The sequence below is a fragment of the Telmatherina bonti genome, assembly GCF_933228915.1.
Source record: "Telmatherina bonti genome assembly, chromosome: 7".
NCBI lineage: Eukaryota > Metazoa > Chordata > Actinopteri > Atheriniformes > Telmatherinidae > Telmatherina > Telmatherina bonti.
This window is the reverse complement of record NC_136625.1, coordinates 3,280,335-3,297,763: the sequence shown is the minus strand read 5'-3', so window position 1 is coordinate 3,297,763 and position 17,429 is coordinate 3,280,335. Positions and strand designations below refer to the sequence as shown.

The window sequence follows — 17,429 nt, the reverse complement described above, 5'->3', positions numbered from 1 at the left end:
CGCCACACGACCGATGGTGACAGATGCCACACGACCGATGGTGACAGATGACGTCACACGACCGATGGCGATCGATGACGCCACACGACCGATGGCGACCGATGACACCACACGACCGATGGAGACCGATGACGTCACACGACCGATGGCGACCTATGACGTCACACGACCGATGGCGACCGATGACGTCACACGACCAATGGCAACCGATGATGTCACATGACCGATGGCGACCGATGACGCCACACGACCGATGGAGACCGATGACGTCACACGACCTATGGCGACCGATGACGTCACACGACCTATGGTGACCGATGACGCCACACGACCGATGGCGACCGATGACGTCACACAACCGATGGAGACCGATGACGTCACACAACCGATGGAGACCGATGACGCCACACGACCGATGGCGGCCTATGACGTCACACGATCTATGGCGACCGATGATGTCACACGACCAATGATGTTACATGAACGATGGCGACCGATGACTTCACACGACCGATGACGTCACACGACCGATGACGTCACACGACCGATGACGTCACATGACCGATGGCGACCGATGATGTCACACGACCAATGGCGACCGATGACGTCACACGACCGATGGCGACCGATGACGTCACACGATCAATTATGTTACATGAACGATGGCGACCGATGACTTCACACGACCGATGACGTCACACGACCGATGACGTCACAGGACCGATGGCGACCGATGATGTCACACGACCAATGGCAACCGATGACGTCACACGACCAATGGTGACCGATGATGTCACATGACCGATGGCGACCGATGACATCACACGACCGATGGAGACCGATGACGGCACACGACCGATGGCGACCTATGACGTCACACGACCGATGACGTCAGAGGACCGATGGCGACCGATGATGTCACACGACCAATGGCGACCGATGACGTCACACGACCAATGGCGACCGATGATGTCACATGACCGATGGCGACCGATGACGTCACACGACCGATGGAGACCGATGACGTCACACGACCTATGGAGACCGATGACGCCACACGACCGATGGAGACCGATGATGTCACACGACCAATGGAGACCAATGACGTCACACGATCTATGGCGACCGATGATGTCACATGACCGATGGCGACCGATGACTTCACACGACCGATGACGACCGATGACTTCACAGGACCGATGGCGACCGATGACTTCACAGGACCGATGGCGACCGATGACGTCACACAACCAATGGTGAACGATGACGTCACACGACCGATGGCGACCGATGACGTCACACGACCAATGTCGGCCGATGACGTCACACGACCGATGGCGACCGATGAAGTCACACGACCAATGGCGACCGATGACGTCACACGACCGATGATGACCGATGACTTCACACGACCGATGGCGACCGATGACGTCACACGACCAATGGCGACCGATGACGTCACATGACCAATGGTGACCGATGATGTCACATGACTGATGGCGACCGATGACGTCACACGACCGATGACGACCGATGACTTCACAGGACCGATGGCGGCCGATGACGTCGCACGAGCTATGGCGAACGATGATGTCACACGACCGATGGTGAACGATGACGTCACATGACATCACATGACCGCTGACATACTAAATATGATAAATGACAATATGATAAAACAGTGGATTATTTACAATAACCTCACTGCACTGGATCAATAACTATTTACCTGTTGTTACCTGTTGTTACCTGTTTACTTGTTGTTACCTGATTACCTGTTGTTATCTGTTTACCTGTTTTTACCTGTTTACTTGTTGTTACCTGTTGTTACCTGTTGTTACCTGTTTACTTGTTGTTACCTGTTTACCTGTTGTTACCTGTCTACCTGTTGTTACCAGTTTACCTGTTTTTACCTGTTGTTATCTGTTGTTACCTGTCTACCTGTTGTTACCTGTTTACTTGTTGTTACCTGGTTACCTGTTGTTATCTGTTTACCTGTTGTTACCTGTTGTTATCTGTTGTTACCTGTCTGCCTGTTGTTACCTGTTTACTTGTTGTTACCTGTTTACCTGTTGTTACCTGTCGTTATCTGTTTACTTGTTTTTACCTGTTTACCTGTTGTTACCTGTTGTTACCTGTCTACCTGTTGTTACCTGTCTACCTGTTGTTACCTGTTTACCTGTTGTTACCTGTTGTTACCTGTCTACCTGTTGTTACCTGTTTACCTGTTGTTACCTGTTGTTACCTGTCTACCTGTTGTTACCTGTTTACTTGTTGTTACCTGTTTACTTATTGTTACCTGTTTACCTGTTGTTACCTGTTGTTATCTGTTTACCTGTTGTTACCTGTTGTTACCTGTCTACCTGTTGTTACCTGTTTACTTGTTGTTACCTGTTTACTTATTGTTACCTGTTTACCTGTTGTTACCTGTTGTTATCTGTTTACCTGTTGTTACCTGTTGTTACCTGTCTACCTGTTGTTACCTGTCTACCTGTTGTTACCTGTTTACCTGTTGTTACCTGTTTACTTGTTGTTATCTGTTTACCTGTTGTTACCTGTTGTTACCTGTCTACCTGTTGTTACCTGTTTACCTGTTGTTACCTGTTTACTTGTTGTTATCTGTTTACTTGTTGTTATCTGTTTACCTGTTGTTACCTGTTGTTACCTGTCTACCTGTTGTTACCTGTTTACCTGTTGTTACCTGTTTACTTGTTGTTACCTGTTTACCTGTTGTTACCTGTTGTTACCTGTTGTTACCTGTCTACCTGTTGTTACCTGTTTACTTGTTGTTACCTGTTTACCTGTTGTTACCTGTTTACTTGTTGTTACCTGATTACCTGTCCGTCAGGTTTAGAGACATCTGTTGTAAACACACAGACGAGGACGAAGCCAGTCCTACTATGCAGACATGAGCCAGTCTCGTTCCAGCTCATCGTGGGAAGCAGGAGACACACAGTTACCTGTTAACCTAACATGCATGTGTTCGGAGGAGGGGTCAGGGTTAGCAGGGATCAAACCAGTGATCTTGCTGTGAGGCCACAGTGCTAACCACTACGCCACCGTGCAGCTGACAGACACAGAGCACAGTGTCCTCAGCCTGCCTGAAAGCAAACATCCATCTCTCTTTTGTTCAGACCGCTGGTTCGATCTCTGAGGAGTCTGCAGCTGTTTCAGCATGCTATGAGCCGCCATGACGTCATGTTTGTTTACATCGGAGCGACGTCACAGCTCAAGGTACCTGCATTTACACCTGGAGAATGTTTATGAGAACCGTGTTTTATGTGGAACCGTGTTTCCACATAAAAACCGTTTCTTTGCATATCTGCCGAAGAAAAACCCGTTTAGAGACATCAGAGTGAAAACTACAAGCCTGCAGGAAAACCGGATCAGTGGCGGCACTGTGGCAGGACACTTCACCACCACACACTACAGCTGTGAAGGTTCTGCAGGTTCTGCATGTTCTCAGTGTTCTCATCGGATCACAAAACACAACAGATGCATTGGGTTCTAACTGCTAGTTATGTAACCTAAATGTTCCACCAGCACAGGTTCTACTTCAACAGAACACATACATTCTAAAGATACAGCAGAAACATGAGACCAACATGTTGGTTGTGCAGGTTCTGCAGGTTCTGTATGTTCTGCATGTTATACAGGTTCTGTATGTTTTACAGGTTCTGTATGTTCTGCAGGTTCTGTATGTTCTACATGTAACCACATAGACACACCTGAATATAAGCAGCTGATCTGTTCTGTTTGAAGGGAAACTACACCTCAGCAGCAGAAGAACTCATCGTCCACACGTACTTCTTCTCTGCTAGCAGAGACGTCCTGCCGGAGGTACGAGGCACCGAAGTGAACCACTTCTTCTCAGGATGTTTCTGTCTTGTAAGAAGTCTGTCTGTCTGTCTGTCAGGGTGTGTCTCCGGCCTTTCTTCCAGCCGTGGTGCTTTTTAAAGATGGAACCTTCTTCACTTACAGCGGTGAGGCATTAATGTGACCCACCCTTCTACATCCAGGACCAGCTGCTCCTGCTTATGTGGACTCATGTTTCTCCAGATGAACAGTCATTTTATACATGTTCCGTTTGTTTTTAAATGTATCGGAGAAAGGAACCATCATAAAATCCTTTTTTGATCTGGAAGTGAACAATAAAAGAAGCGAGCTGAGATGCAGCTGATCTGTGTTTCAGAGGAACATGACGGAGACCTGAAGTCCTGGATCAAGAGAGAACGTTTCCCCAACTTCATGAAAATAGATGACTATACTCTGTACGCCATGGGAGATTCAGGTAACCATAGCAACCTTAGGTCATCACCTGCAGGCCCGTCCATCCAGCCGCCATGACGGTTGTCCCAAGCTGTCCATTGATCCAGAAAATATGAATATTTCACATCTTAACGGGACTGAATCAGAACCAACCTGTCGGCAGGTAAACTGGTGGTGTTGGCACTGCTGGAGGAGCGGTTCCAGTCTGAGGAGAGCCTGAGGTAACATCCACCCATCCTCCACCCATCATCATCATCATCATCCTCCACCCATCCTCCACCCATCATCATCATCATCCTCCACCCATCATCATCATCCTCCACCCATCCTCCATCCATCATCCACCTATCCAACATCCACCTATCCAACATCCACCTATCCATCATCCACCTATCCATCATCCACCTATCCATCATCCACCTATCCAACATCCACCTATCCATCATCCACCTATCCAACATCCACCTATCCAACATCCACCTATCCATCATCCACCTATCCAACATCCACCTATCCATCATCCACCTATCCATCATCCACGTATCCAACATCCACCTATCCATCATCCACCTATCCATCATCCACCTATCCATCATCCACGTATCCATCATCCACCTATCCAACATCCACCTATCCATCATCCACCTATCCAACATCCACCTATCCAACATCCACCTATCCATCATCCACCTATCCAACATCCACCTATCCAACATCCACCTATCCATCATCCACCTATCCAACATCCACCTATCCATCATCCACCTATCCATCATCCACCTATCCAACATCCACCTATCCATCATCCACCTATCCAACATCCACCTATCCAACATCCACCTATCCATCATCCACCTATCCAACATCCACCTATCCATCATCCACCTATCCAACATCCACCTATCCATCATCCACCTATCCAACATCCACCTATCCATCATCCACCTATCCATCATCACCTATCCAACATCCACCTATCCATCATCCACCTATCCATCATCCACCTATCCAACATCCACCTATCCAACATCCACCTATCCATCATCCACCTATCCAACATCCACCTATCCAACATCCACCTATCCAACATCCACCTATCCAACATCCACCTATCCATCATCCACCTATCCAACATCCACCTATCCATCATCCACCTATCCATCATCCACCTATCCAACATCCACCTATCCATCATCCACCTATCCAACATCCACCTATCCATCATCCACCTATCCAACATCCACCTATCCATCATCCACCTATCCAACATCCACCTATCCATCATCCACCTATCCAACATCCACCTATCCATCATCCACCTATCCAACATCCACCTATCCATCATCCACCTATCCATCATCACCTATCCAACATCCACCTATCCAACATCCACCTATCCATCATCCACGTATCCAACATCCACCTATCCATCATCCACCTATCCAACATCCACCTATCCAACATCCACCTATCCATCATCACCTATCCAACATCCACCTATCCATCATCACCTATCCATCATCCACCTATCCAACATCCACCTATCCATCATCCACCTATCCATCATCACCTATCCAACATCCACCTATCCATCATCCACCTATCCATCATCCACCTATCCAACATCCACCTATCCATCATCCACCTATCCATCATCACCTATCCAACATCCACCTATCCATCATCACCTATCCAACATCCACCTATCCAACATCCACCTATCCATCATCCACGTATCCAACATCCACCTATCCATCATCCACCTATCCAACATCCACCTATCCAACATCCACCTATCCATCATCACCTATCCATCATCCACCTATCCAACATCCACCTATCCATCATCCACCTATCCAACATCCACCTATCCAACATCCACCTATCCATCATCCACCTATCCAACATCCACCTATCCATCATCCACCTATCCAACATCCACCTATCCAACATCCACCTATCCAACATCCACCTATCCATCATCCACCTATCCAACATCCACCTATCCATCATCCACCTATCCAACATCCACCTATCCATCATCCACCTATCCATCATCCACCTATCCAACATCCACCTATCCATCATCCACCTATCCATCATCCACCTATCCATCATCCACCTATCCAACATCCACCTATCCAACATCCACCTATCCATCATCCACCTATCCAACATCCACCTATCCATCATCCACCTATCCAACATCCACCTATCCATCATCCACCTATCCATCATCCACCTATCCAACATCCACCTATCCAACATCCACCTATCCATCATCCACCTATCCAACATCCACCTATCCATCATCCACCTATCCAACATCCACCTATCCATCATCCACCTATCCAACATCCACCTATCCATCATCCACCTATCCATCATCCACGTATCCATCATCCACCTATCCAACATCCACCTATCCAACATCCACGTATCCATCATCCACCTATCCATCATCCACCTATCCATCATCCACGTATCCATCATCCACCTATCCAACATCCACCTATCCATCATCCACCTATCCAACATCCACCTATCCAACGTCCACCTATCCATCATCCACCTATCCAACATCCACCTATCCATCATCCACCTATCCATCATCCACGTATCCATCATCCACCTATCCATCATCCACCTATCCATCATCCACCTATCCAACATCCACCTATCCATCATCCACCTATCCAACATCCACCTATCCATCATCCACCTATCCATCATCCACCTATCCAACATCCACCTATCCATCATCCACCTATCCAACATCCACCTATCCATCATCCACCTATCCATCATCCACCTATCCATCATCCACCTATCCAACATCCACCTATCCATCATCCACCTATCCAACATCCACCTATCCATCATCCACCTATCCAACATCCACCTATCCATCATCCACCTATCCAACATCCACCTATCCATCATCCACCTATCCAACATCCACCTATCCATCATCCACCTATCCAACATCCACCTATCCATCATCCACCTATCCAACATCCACCTATCCATCATCCACCTATCCAACATCCACCTATCCATCATCCACCTATCCATCATCCACCTATCCATCATCCACCTATCCATCATCCACCTATCCAACATCCACCTATCCATCATCCACCTATCCAACATCCACCTATCCATCATCCACCTATCCAACATCCACCTATCCATCATCCACCTATCCAACATCCACCTATCCATCATCCACCTATCCAACATCCACCTATCCATCATCCACCTATCCAACATCCACCTATCCAACATCCACCTATCCATCATCCACCTATCCAACATCCACCTATCCAACATCCACCTATCCATCATCCACCTATCCATCATCCACCTATCCAACATCCACCTATCCATCATCCACCTATCCAACATCCACCTATCCATCATCCACCTATCCAACATCCACCTATCCATCATCCACCTATCCAACATCCACCTATCCAACATCCACCTATCCATCATCCACCTATCCAACATCCACCTATCCAACATCCACCTATCCATCATCCACCTATCCATCATCCACCTATCCAACATCCACCTATCCATCATCCACCTATCCAACATCCACCTATCCATCATCCACGTATCCATCATCCACCTATCCAACATCCACCTATCCATCATCCACGTATCCATCATCCACCTATCCATCATCCACCTATCCATCATCCACCTATCCAACATCCACCTATCCATCATCCACCTATCCAACATCCACCTATCCATCATCCACCTATCCAACATCCACCTATCCATCATCCACGTATCCATCATCCACCTATCCAACATCCACCTATCCATCATCCACGTATCCATCATCCACCTATCCATCATCCACCTATCCATCATCCACGTATCCATCATCCACCTATCCATCATTCACCTATCCAACATCCACCTATCCATCATCCACGTATCCATCATCCACCTATCCATTTTGAGATCAGACCTTTTCACTGAACTAAAAGTCAGAACCAGATAAAACTGGTTCCTGGTCGGATCAAACAGAGACCAAGTCAAACTGACGACATTCAACCAATCAGATCATTGATCAGGCTGATTCTGACTGGCTGAAGCTGTGTAGATGGATGCTCTTCTTCTCTGATTCCTACTTTTAGTCTCTGGCCCGTCCAGGTGGGGTTGGAGGTTCTGGATTTGGTTCTAGTGGAGACCAGGAGTGGACAAACGGGGTGGACTTCCTATCTGTTCCTGACTGTCTTGTTTTCCTTCCAGGTGTAAAACTCTGGTGGAGAAAGTTGCTGTGGAGCACAGAGACACCTACAGCAGGTGAGTTTGGTTCTGAGAACCAGCAGAGATCCCAGCTGGCCCAGTAACCAGACTGGGTTGAAATGAAGTCAGCATTAGACATGTCCTCCTGTCTGTCTTCAGGAACTTCTACTTTGGCTTCATGGAGGGAAGCGAATACATCAGAGGATACGTGATGGGGTGAGTTCAAGGCTCGGCATTCAAAACATGTTGCATTCTGATTGGATGTCTGCTCATCCCCATCATCATCCTCAGTGAGGTCACCATCCCCTCCTTCATGGTGGTGAATCTGTCCAATGACGGCTACTTCCTGCCACCGGGTCCCATAGCAACGGAAGACCACCTGCTGGACTTCATGGATGCTGTCCTGGAGGGCAGTGTGGAGGTGAGCCAGACCGGACTGGATGAGGACGGGAACTGGACCGGACTGGATGAGGACGGGAACTGGACCGGACTGGATGAGGACGGGAACTGGACCGGACTGGATGAGGACGGGAACTGGACCGGACTACATGAGGACGGGAACTGGACCGGACTACATGAGGACGGGAACCGGACCGGACTACATGAGGACGGGAACTGGACCGGACTACATGAGGACGGGAACTGGACCGGACTACATGAGGACGGGAACCGGACCGGACTAGATGAGGACGGGAACTGGACCGGACTAGATGAGGACAGGAACTGGACTTAGATGAAAACATGAAACCTGTCATGTTTCTGGTCTCAGGCCCGGGGAGGAAACGGGGTTCTGCAGCGACTCAGACGGATGATTTATGACGCTAAAACGTCTCTGACGGTAAGTGACATCAGTAGTCCACCTTCCTGGTCCTGTCCAGCTCACGGTCTGTCCTCTCTGTCCCTGCAGCCAGTCTTCAGAGATGCTCCGGTGCTCGGCGGCTTCCTCGTCCTCTTCCCGGTCTCTGTGGCCGCCGTCTTCTTCTACCTGTGCTGTAAGAACCGTCCCAGCCTGAAGGAAGACGAGGACGAGGTCATGCTGATGGCGCCGACGGCGAAGTGCAGCAAGAAGCTGTCTGAGAAGAAGTCAGACTGATGGAGACAAGTCAGAGAGACCTTCTGGTTTTACTTGGATGAGATAAAAACCTGGTTCAGATTCTGTTCCCTCCTCAGGTCTGACAATAAAGATGAAATTCTGCAGAACGACTCCGACTCTGGTCTGGTTCGATGGTTTCTACTTGGTTGATTTGTTCAGATGGAAGTGATTCATGTTTCCATAGCAACCCCCTCATTTCAGACGGACATCTGGCAGGTTGTCCCTGAAGTCCCCGTCCGCTTAGTTCCGGGGTGGACCAGGTTTATAGAGGACCTGAACTGGACCGGGTTTATAGAGGACCAGAACTGGACCAGGTTTATAGAGGACCTGAACTGGACCAGGTTTATAGAGGACAGAAACTGGACCAGGTTTATAGAGGACCTGAACTGGACCAGGTTTATAGAGGACAGAAACTGGACCAGGTTTATAGAGGACCTGAACTGGACCAGGTTTATAGAAGACCTGAACTGGACCAGGTTTATAAAGGACAGAAACTGGACCAGGTTTATAAAGGACCTGAACTGGACCAGGTTTATAGAGGACCTGAACTGGACCAGGTTTATAGAGGACAGAAACTGGACCAAGTTTATGGAGGACCTGAACTGGACCAAGTTTATGGAGGACCTGAACTGGACCAGGTTTATAGAGGACCTGAACTGGATCAGGTTTATAGAGGACCTGAACTGGACCAGGTTTATAGAGGACAGAAACTGGACCAAGTTTATGGAGGACCTGAACTGGACCAAGTTTATGGAGGACCTGAACTGGACCAGGTTTATAGAGGACCTGAACTGGATCAGGTTTATAGAGGACCTGAACTGGACCAGGTTTTTAGAGGACCTGAACTGGACCAGGTTTATAGAGGACAGAAACTGGACCAAGTTTATGGAGGACCTGAACTGGACCAAGTTTATGGAGGACCTGAACTGGACCAGGTTTATAGAGGACCTGAACTGGACCAGGTTTATGGAGGACCTGAACTGGACCAGGTTTATAGAGGACCTGAACTGGACCAAGTTTATAGACGTCCTGAACTGGACCAGGTTTATAGAGGACCTGAACTGGACCAGGTTTATAGAGGACCTGAACTGGACCAGGTTTATAGACGTCCTGAACTGGACCAGGTTTATAGAGGACCTGGACTGGACCAGGTTTATAGAGGACCTGAACTGTACCAGGTTTATAAAGGACCTGAACTGGACCAGGTTTATAGAGGACCTGAACTGTACCAGGTTTATAGAGGACCTGAACCGGTCCAGGGTTATAGAGGAAAGAAACTGGACCAGGTTTATAGAGGACCTGAACTGGACCAGGTTTATAGACGTCCTGAACTGGACCAGGTTTATAGAGGACCTGAACCGGTCCAGGGTTATAGAGGAAAGAAACTGGACCAGGTTTATAGAGGACCTGAACTGGACCAGGTTTATAGACGACAGAAACTGGACCAGGTTTATAGAGGACCTGAACTGGACCAGGTTTATAGAGGACCTGAACTGGACCAGGTTTATAGAGGACAGAAACTGGACCAGGTTCATAGAAAACCTGAACTGGACCAGGTTTATAGACGACAGAAACTGGACCAGGTTTATAGAGGACCTGAACTGGACCAGGTTTATAGAGGACCTGAACTGGACCAGGTTTATAGAGGACCTGAACTGGATCAGGTTTATAGACGACAGAAACTGGACCAGGTTTATAGAGGACCTGAACTGGACCAGGTTTATAGAGGACCTGAACTGGATCAGGTTTATAGACGACAGAAACTGGACCAGGTTTATAGAGGACCTGAACTGGACCACGTTTATAGAGGACCTGAACTGGACCAGGTTTATGAAGGACCTGAACTGGACCAGGTTTATAGAGGACCTGGACTGGACCAGGTTTATGGAGGACCTGAACTGGACCATGTTTATAGAGGACAGAGACTAGACCAGGTTTATGGAGGACCTGAACTGGACCAGGTTTATAGAGGACAGAAACAGGACCAGGTTTATAGAGGACCTGAACTGGACCAGGTTGATAGAGGACAGAAACTGGACCAGGTTTATAGACGTCCTGAACTGGACCAGGTTTATAGAGGACCTGTACCGGTCCAGGGTTATAAAGGACAGAAACTGGACCAGGTTTATGGAGGACCTGAACTGGACCAGGTTTATAGAGGACCTGAACTGGATCAGGTTTATAGAGGACAGAAACTGGACCAGGTTCATGGAAAACCTGAACTGGACCAGGTTTATAGAGGACCTGAACTGGATCAGGTTTATAGACGACAGAAACTGGACCAGGTTTATAGAGGACCTGAACTGGACCAGGTTTATAAAGGATCTGAACTGGACCAGGTTTATAAAGGACCTGAACTGGACCAGGTTTATAGAGGACCTGAACTGGACCAGGTTTATAAAGGACAGAAACTGGACCAGGTTTATAAAGAACCTGAACTGGACCAGTTTTATAGAGGACCTGAACTGGACCAGGTTTATAGAGGACCTGAAATGGACCAGGTTTATAGAGGACCTGAACTGGACCCGTTTTATAGAGGACCTGAACTGGACCAGGTTTATCGAGGACCTGAACTGGACCAGGTTTATAGAGGTCAGAAACTGGCCCAGGTTTATAGAGGACCTGAACTGGACCAGGTTTATAGAGGACCTGAACCGGTCCAGGGTTATAGAGGACAGAAACTGGACCAAGTTCATAGAAAACCTGAACTGGACCAGGTTTATAGAGGAGCTGAACTGGACCAGGTTTATAGAGGACCTGAACTGGACATGGTTTATGGAGGACCTGAACTGGACCAGGTTTATAGACGACCTGAACTGGACCAGGTTTATAGAGGACCTGAACTGGACCAGGTTTATAGAGGCCCTGAACTGGACCCGTTTTATAGAGGACCTGAACTGGACCAGGTTTATAGAGGACCTGAACTGGACCCGTTTTATAGAGGACCTGAACTGGACCAGGTTTATAGAGGACCTGAACTGGACCAGGTTTATAGAGGACCTGAACTGGACCAGGTTTATAGACGTCCTGAACTGGACCAGGTTTATAGAGGACCTGAACCGGTCCAGGGTTATAGAGGACAGAAACTGGACCAGGTTTATGGAGGACCTGAACTGGACCAGGTTTATAGAGGACCTGAACTGGATCAGGTTTATAGAGGACAGAAACTGGACCAGGTTCATAGAAAACCTGAACTGGACCAGGTTTATAGAGGACCTGAACTGGACCAGGTTTATAGAGGACCTGAACTGGACCAGGTTTATAGACGTCCTGAACTGGACCAGGTTTATAGAGGACCTGAACTGGAGCAGGTTTATAGAGGAGCTGAACTGGATCAGGTTTATAGACGACAGAAACTGGACCAGGTTTATAGAGGACCTGAACTGGACATGGTTTATGGAGGACCTGAACTGGACCAGGTTTATAGACGACCTGAACTGGACCAGGTTTATAGAGGACCTGAACTGGACCAGGTTTATAGAGGACCTGAACTGGACCCGTTTTATAGAGGACCTGAACTGGACCAGGTTTATAGAGGACCTGAACTGGACCCGTTTTATAGAGGACCTGAACTGGACCAGGTTTATAGAGGACCTGAACTGGACCAGGTTTATAGAGGACCTGAACTGGACCAGGTTTATAGACGTCCTGAACTGGACCAGGTTTATCGAGGACCTGAACTGGACCAGGTTTATAGAGGACAGAAACTGGACCAGGTTTATGGAGGACCTGAACTGGACCAGGTTTATAGAGGACCTGAACTGGATCAGGTTTATAGAGGACCGAAACTGGACCAGGTTCATAGAAAACCTGAACTGGACCAGGTTTATAGAGGACCTGAACTGGATCAGGTTTATAGACGACAGAAACTGGACCAGGTTTATAGAGGACCTGAACTGGACATGGTTTATGGAGGACCTGAACTGGACCAGGTTTATAGAGGACCTGAACTGGACCAGGTTTATAGAGGACCTGAACTGGACCAGGTTTATAGAGGACCTGAACTGGATCAGGTTTATAGACGACAGAAACTGGACCAGGTTTATAGAGGACCTGAACTGGACATGGTTTATGGAGGACCTGAACTGGACCAGGTTTATAGACGTCCTGAACTGGACCAGGTTTATAGAGGACCTGAACTGGACCAGGTTTATAAAGGACCTGAACTGGACCAGGTTTATAGACGTCCTGAACTGGACCAGGTTTATAGAGGACCTGAACCGGTCCAGGGTTATAGAGGACAGAAACTGGACCAGGTTTATGGAGGACCTGAACTGGACCAGGTTTATAGAGGACCTGAACTGGACCCGTTTTATAAAGGACCTGAACTGGACCAGGTTTATAGAGGACCTGAATTGGACCAGGTTTATAAAGGACCTGAACTGGACCAGGTTTATAGAGGACAGAAACTGGACCTGGTTTATAGACGTCCTGAACTGGACCAGGTTTATAGAGGACCTGAACCGGTCCAGGGTTATAGAGGACAGAAACTGGACCAGGTTTATGGAGGACCTGAACTGGACCAGGTTTATAGAGGACCTGAACTGGACCAGGTTTATAGAGGTCAGAAACTGGACCAGGTTCATAGAAAACCTGAACTGGACCAGGTTTATAGAGGACCTGAACTGGATCAGGTTTATAGACGACAGAAACTGGACCAGGTTTATAGAGGACCTGAACTGGACATGGTTTATGGAGGACCTGAACTGGACCAGGTTTATGGAGGACCTGAACTGGACCAGGTTTATAGAGGACCTGAACTGGACCAAGTTTATAGACGTCCTGAACTGGACCAGGTTTATAGAGGACCTGAACTGGACCAGGTTTATAGAGGACCTGAACTGGACCAGGTTTATAGACGTCCTGAACTGGACCAGGTTTATAGAGGACCTGAACTGGATCAGGTTTATAGACGACAGAAACTGGACCAGGTTTATAGAGGACCTGAAGTGGACCAGGTTTATAGAGGACCTGAACTGGATCAGGTTTATAGACGACAGAAACTGGACCAGGTTTATAGAGGACCTGAACTGGACCAGGTTTATAGAGGACCTGAACTGGACCAGGTTTATAGAGGACCTGAACTGTACCAGGTTTATAAAAGACCTGAACTGGACCAGGTTTATAGAGGACCTGAACTGGACCAGGTTTATAAAGGACCTGAACTGGACCAGGTTCATAGAGGACAGAAACTGGACCAGGTTTATAGAGGACCTGAACTGGACCAGGTTTATAGAGGACCTGAACTGGACCACGTTTATAGAGGACCTGAACTGGACCAGGTTTATGAAGGACCTGAACTGGACCAGGTTTATAGAGGACCTGGACTGGACCAGGTTTATAGAGGACAGAAACTGGACCAGGTTTATGGAGGACCTGAACTGGACCAGGTTTATAGAGGACAGAAACAGGACCAGGTTTATAGAGGACCTGAATTGGACCAGGTTTATAGAGGACCTGAACTGGACCAGGTTGATAGAGGACAGAAACTGGACCAGGTTTATAGACGTCCTGAACTGGACCAGGTTTATAGAGGACAGAAACAGGACCAGGTTTATAGAGGACCTGAATTGGACCAGGTTTATAGAGGACCTGAACTGGACCAGGTTGATAGAGGACAGAAACTAGACCAGGTTTATGGAGGACCTGAACTGGACCAGGTTTAGAGGACAGAAACAGGACCAGGTTTATAGAGGACCTGAATTGGACCAGGTTTATAGAGGACCTGAACTGGACCAGGTTTATAGAGGACACAAACTGGACCAGGTTTATAGACGTACTGAACTGGACCAGGTTTATAGAGGACCTGAACTGGATCAGGTTTATAGAGGACAGAAACTGGACCAGGTTCATGGAAAACCTGAACTGGACCAGGTTTATAGAGGACCTGAACTGGATCAGGTTTATAGACGACAGAAACTGGACCAGGTTTATAGAGGACCTGAACTGGACCAGGTTTATAAAGGACCTGAACTGGACCAGGTTTATAAAGGACCTGAACTGGACCAGGTTTATAGAGGACCTGAACTGGACCAGGTTTATAAAGGACCTGTACTGGACCAGGTTGATAGAGCACTGAAACTGGACCAGGTTTATAGAGGACAGAAACTGGACCAGGTTTATAAAGAACCTTAAACTGGACCAGTTTTATAGAGGACCTGAACTGGACCAGGTTTATAGAGGACCTGAAATGGACCAGGTTTATAGAGGACCTGAACTGGACCCGTTTCTTAGAGGACCTGAACTGGACCAGGTTTATCGAGGACCTGAACTGGACCAGGTTTATAGACGTCCTGAACTGGACCAGGTTTATAGAGGACCTGAACCGGTCCAGGGTTATAGAGGAGCTGAACTGGATCAGGTTTATAGACGACAGAAACTGGACCAGGTTTATAGAGGACCTGAACTGGACATGGTTTATGGAGGACCTGAACTGGACCAGGTTTATAGACGACCTGAACTGGACCAGCTTTATAGAGGACCTGAACTGGACCAGGTATATAGAGGACCTGAACTGGACCAGCTTTATAGAGGACCTGAACTGGACCAGGTTTATAAAGGACCTGAACTGGACCAGGTTTATAGAGGACCTGAACTGGACCAGGTTTATAAAGGACCTGTACTGGACCAGGTTTATAGAGGACCTGATCTGGACCAGGTTTATAGAGGACCTGAACTGGACCAGGTTTATGAAGGACCTGAACTGGACCAGGTTTATCGAGGACCTGAACTGGACCAGGTTTATAGAGGACCTGAACTGTACCAGGTTTATAAAGGACCTGAACTGGACCAGGTTTATAAAGAACCTGAACTGGACCAGGTTTATAGAGGACCTGAAGTGGACCAGGTTTATAAAGGACCTGTACTGGACCAGGTTTATAGAGGACCTGAACTGGACCAGGTTTATAAAGGACCTGTACTGGACCAGGTTTATCGAGGACCTGAACTGGACCAGGTTTATAGAGGAAAGAAACTGGACCAGGTTTATAGAGGATCTGAACTGGACCAGGTTTATAAAGAACCTGAACTGGACCAGGTTTATAGAGGACCTGAACTGGACCAGGTTTATAAAGAACCTGAACTGGACCAGGTTTATAGAGGACCTGAACTGGACCAGGTTTATAAAGGACCTGTACTGGACCAGGTTTATAGAGGACCTGATCTGGACCAGGTTTATAGAGGACCTGAACTGGACCAGGTTTATGAAGGACCTGAACTGGACCAGGTTTATCGAGGACCTGAACTGGACCAGGTTTATAGAGGACCTGAACTGTACCAGGTTTTTAAAGGACCTGAACTGGACCAGGTTTATAAAGAACCTGAACTGGACCAGGTTTATAGAGGACCTGAACTGGACCAGGTTTATAAAGGACCTGTACTGGACCAGGTTTATAGAGGACCTGATCTGGACCAGGTTTATAGAGGACCTGAACTGGACCAGGTTTATGAAGGACCTGAACTGGACCAGGTTTATCGAGGACCTGAACTGGACCAGGTTTATAGAGGAAAGAAACTGGACCAGGTTTATAGAGGATCTGAACTGGACCAGGTTTATCGAGGACCTGAACTGGACCAGGTTTATAGAGGAAAGAAACTGGACCAGGTTTATAGAGGACAGAAACTGGACCAGGTTTATAGAGGACCTGAACTGGACCAGGTTTATAGAGGACAGAAACTGGACCAGGTTTATAGACGACCTGAACTGGACCAGGTTTATCGAGGACCTGAACTGGACCAGGTTCATAGAGGACAGAAACTGGACCAGGTTTATAGAGGACCTGAACTGGACCAGGTTTAT

The 17,429-nt window shown here is 47.7% G+C and overlaps 1 protein-coding gene across 1 annotated transcript in view; it reads left to right on the top strand.

The window, feature by feature from the left end:
* The window catches only part of LOC306758081 (protein disulfide-isomerase tmx3a-like), a gene marked incomplete at both ends in the record, with an annotated part of 38,502 nt that extends 28,871 nt beyond the window's left edge, over positions 1-9,631 (top strand). The window contains 10 exons of the mRNA XM_079243297.1: positions 3,135-3,234; positions 3,763-3,840; positions 3,917-3,983; positions 4,193-4,291; positions 4,433-4,490; positions 8,542-8,595; positions 8,698-8,754; positions 8,830-8,959; positions 9,308-9,376; positions 9,446-9,631. Coding sequence (XP_079099423.1) covers positions 3,135-3,234; positions 3,763-3,840; positions 3,917-3,983; positions 4,193-4,291; positions 4,433-4,490; positions 8,542-8,595; positions 8,698-8,754; positions 8,830-8,959; positions 9,308-9,376; positions 9,446-9,631 — 898 coding nt within the window. The remainder of the gene's footprint in view (positions 1-3,134; positions 3,235-3,762; positions 3,841-3,916; positions 3,984-4,192; positions 4,292-4,432; positions 4,491-8,541; positions 8,596-8,697; positions 8,755-8,829; positions 8,960-9,307; positions 9,377-9,445) is intronic.
* Between the last annotated feature and the right edge of the window lie 7,798 nt (positions 9,632-17,429).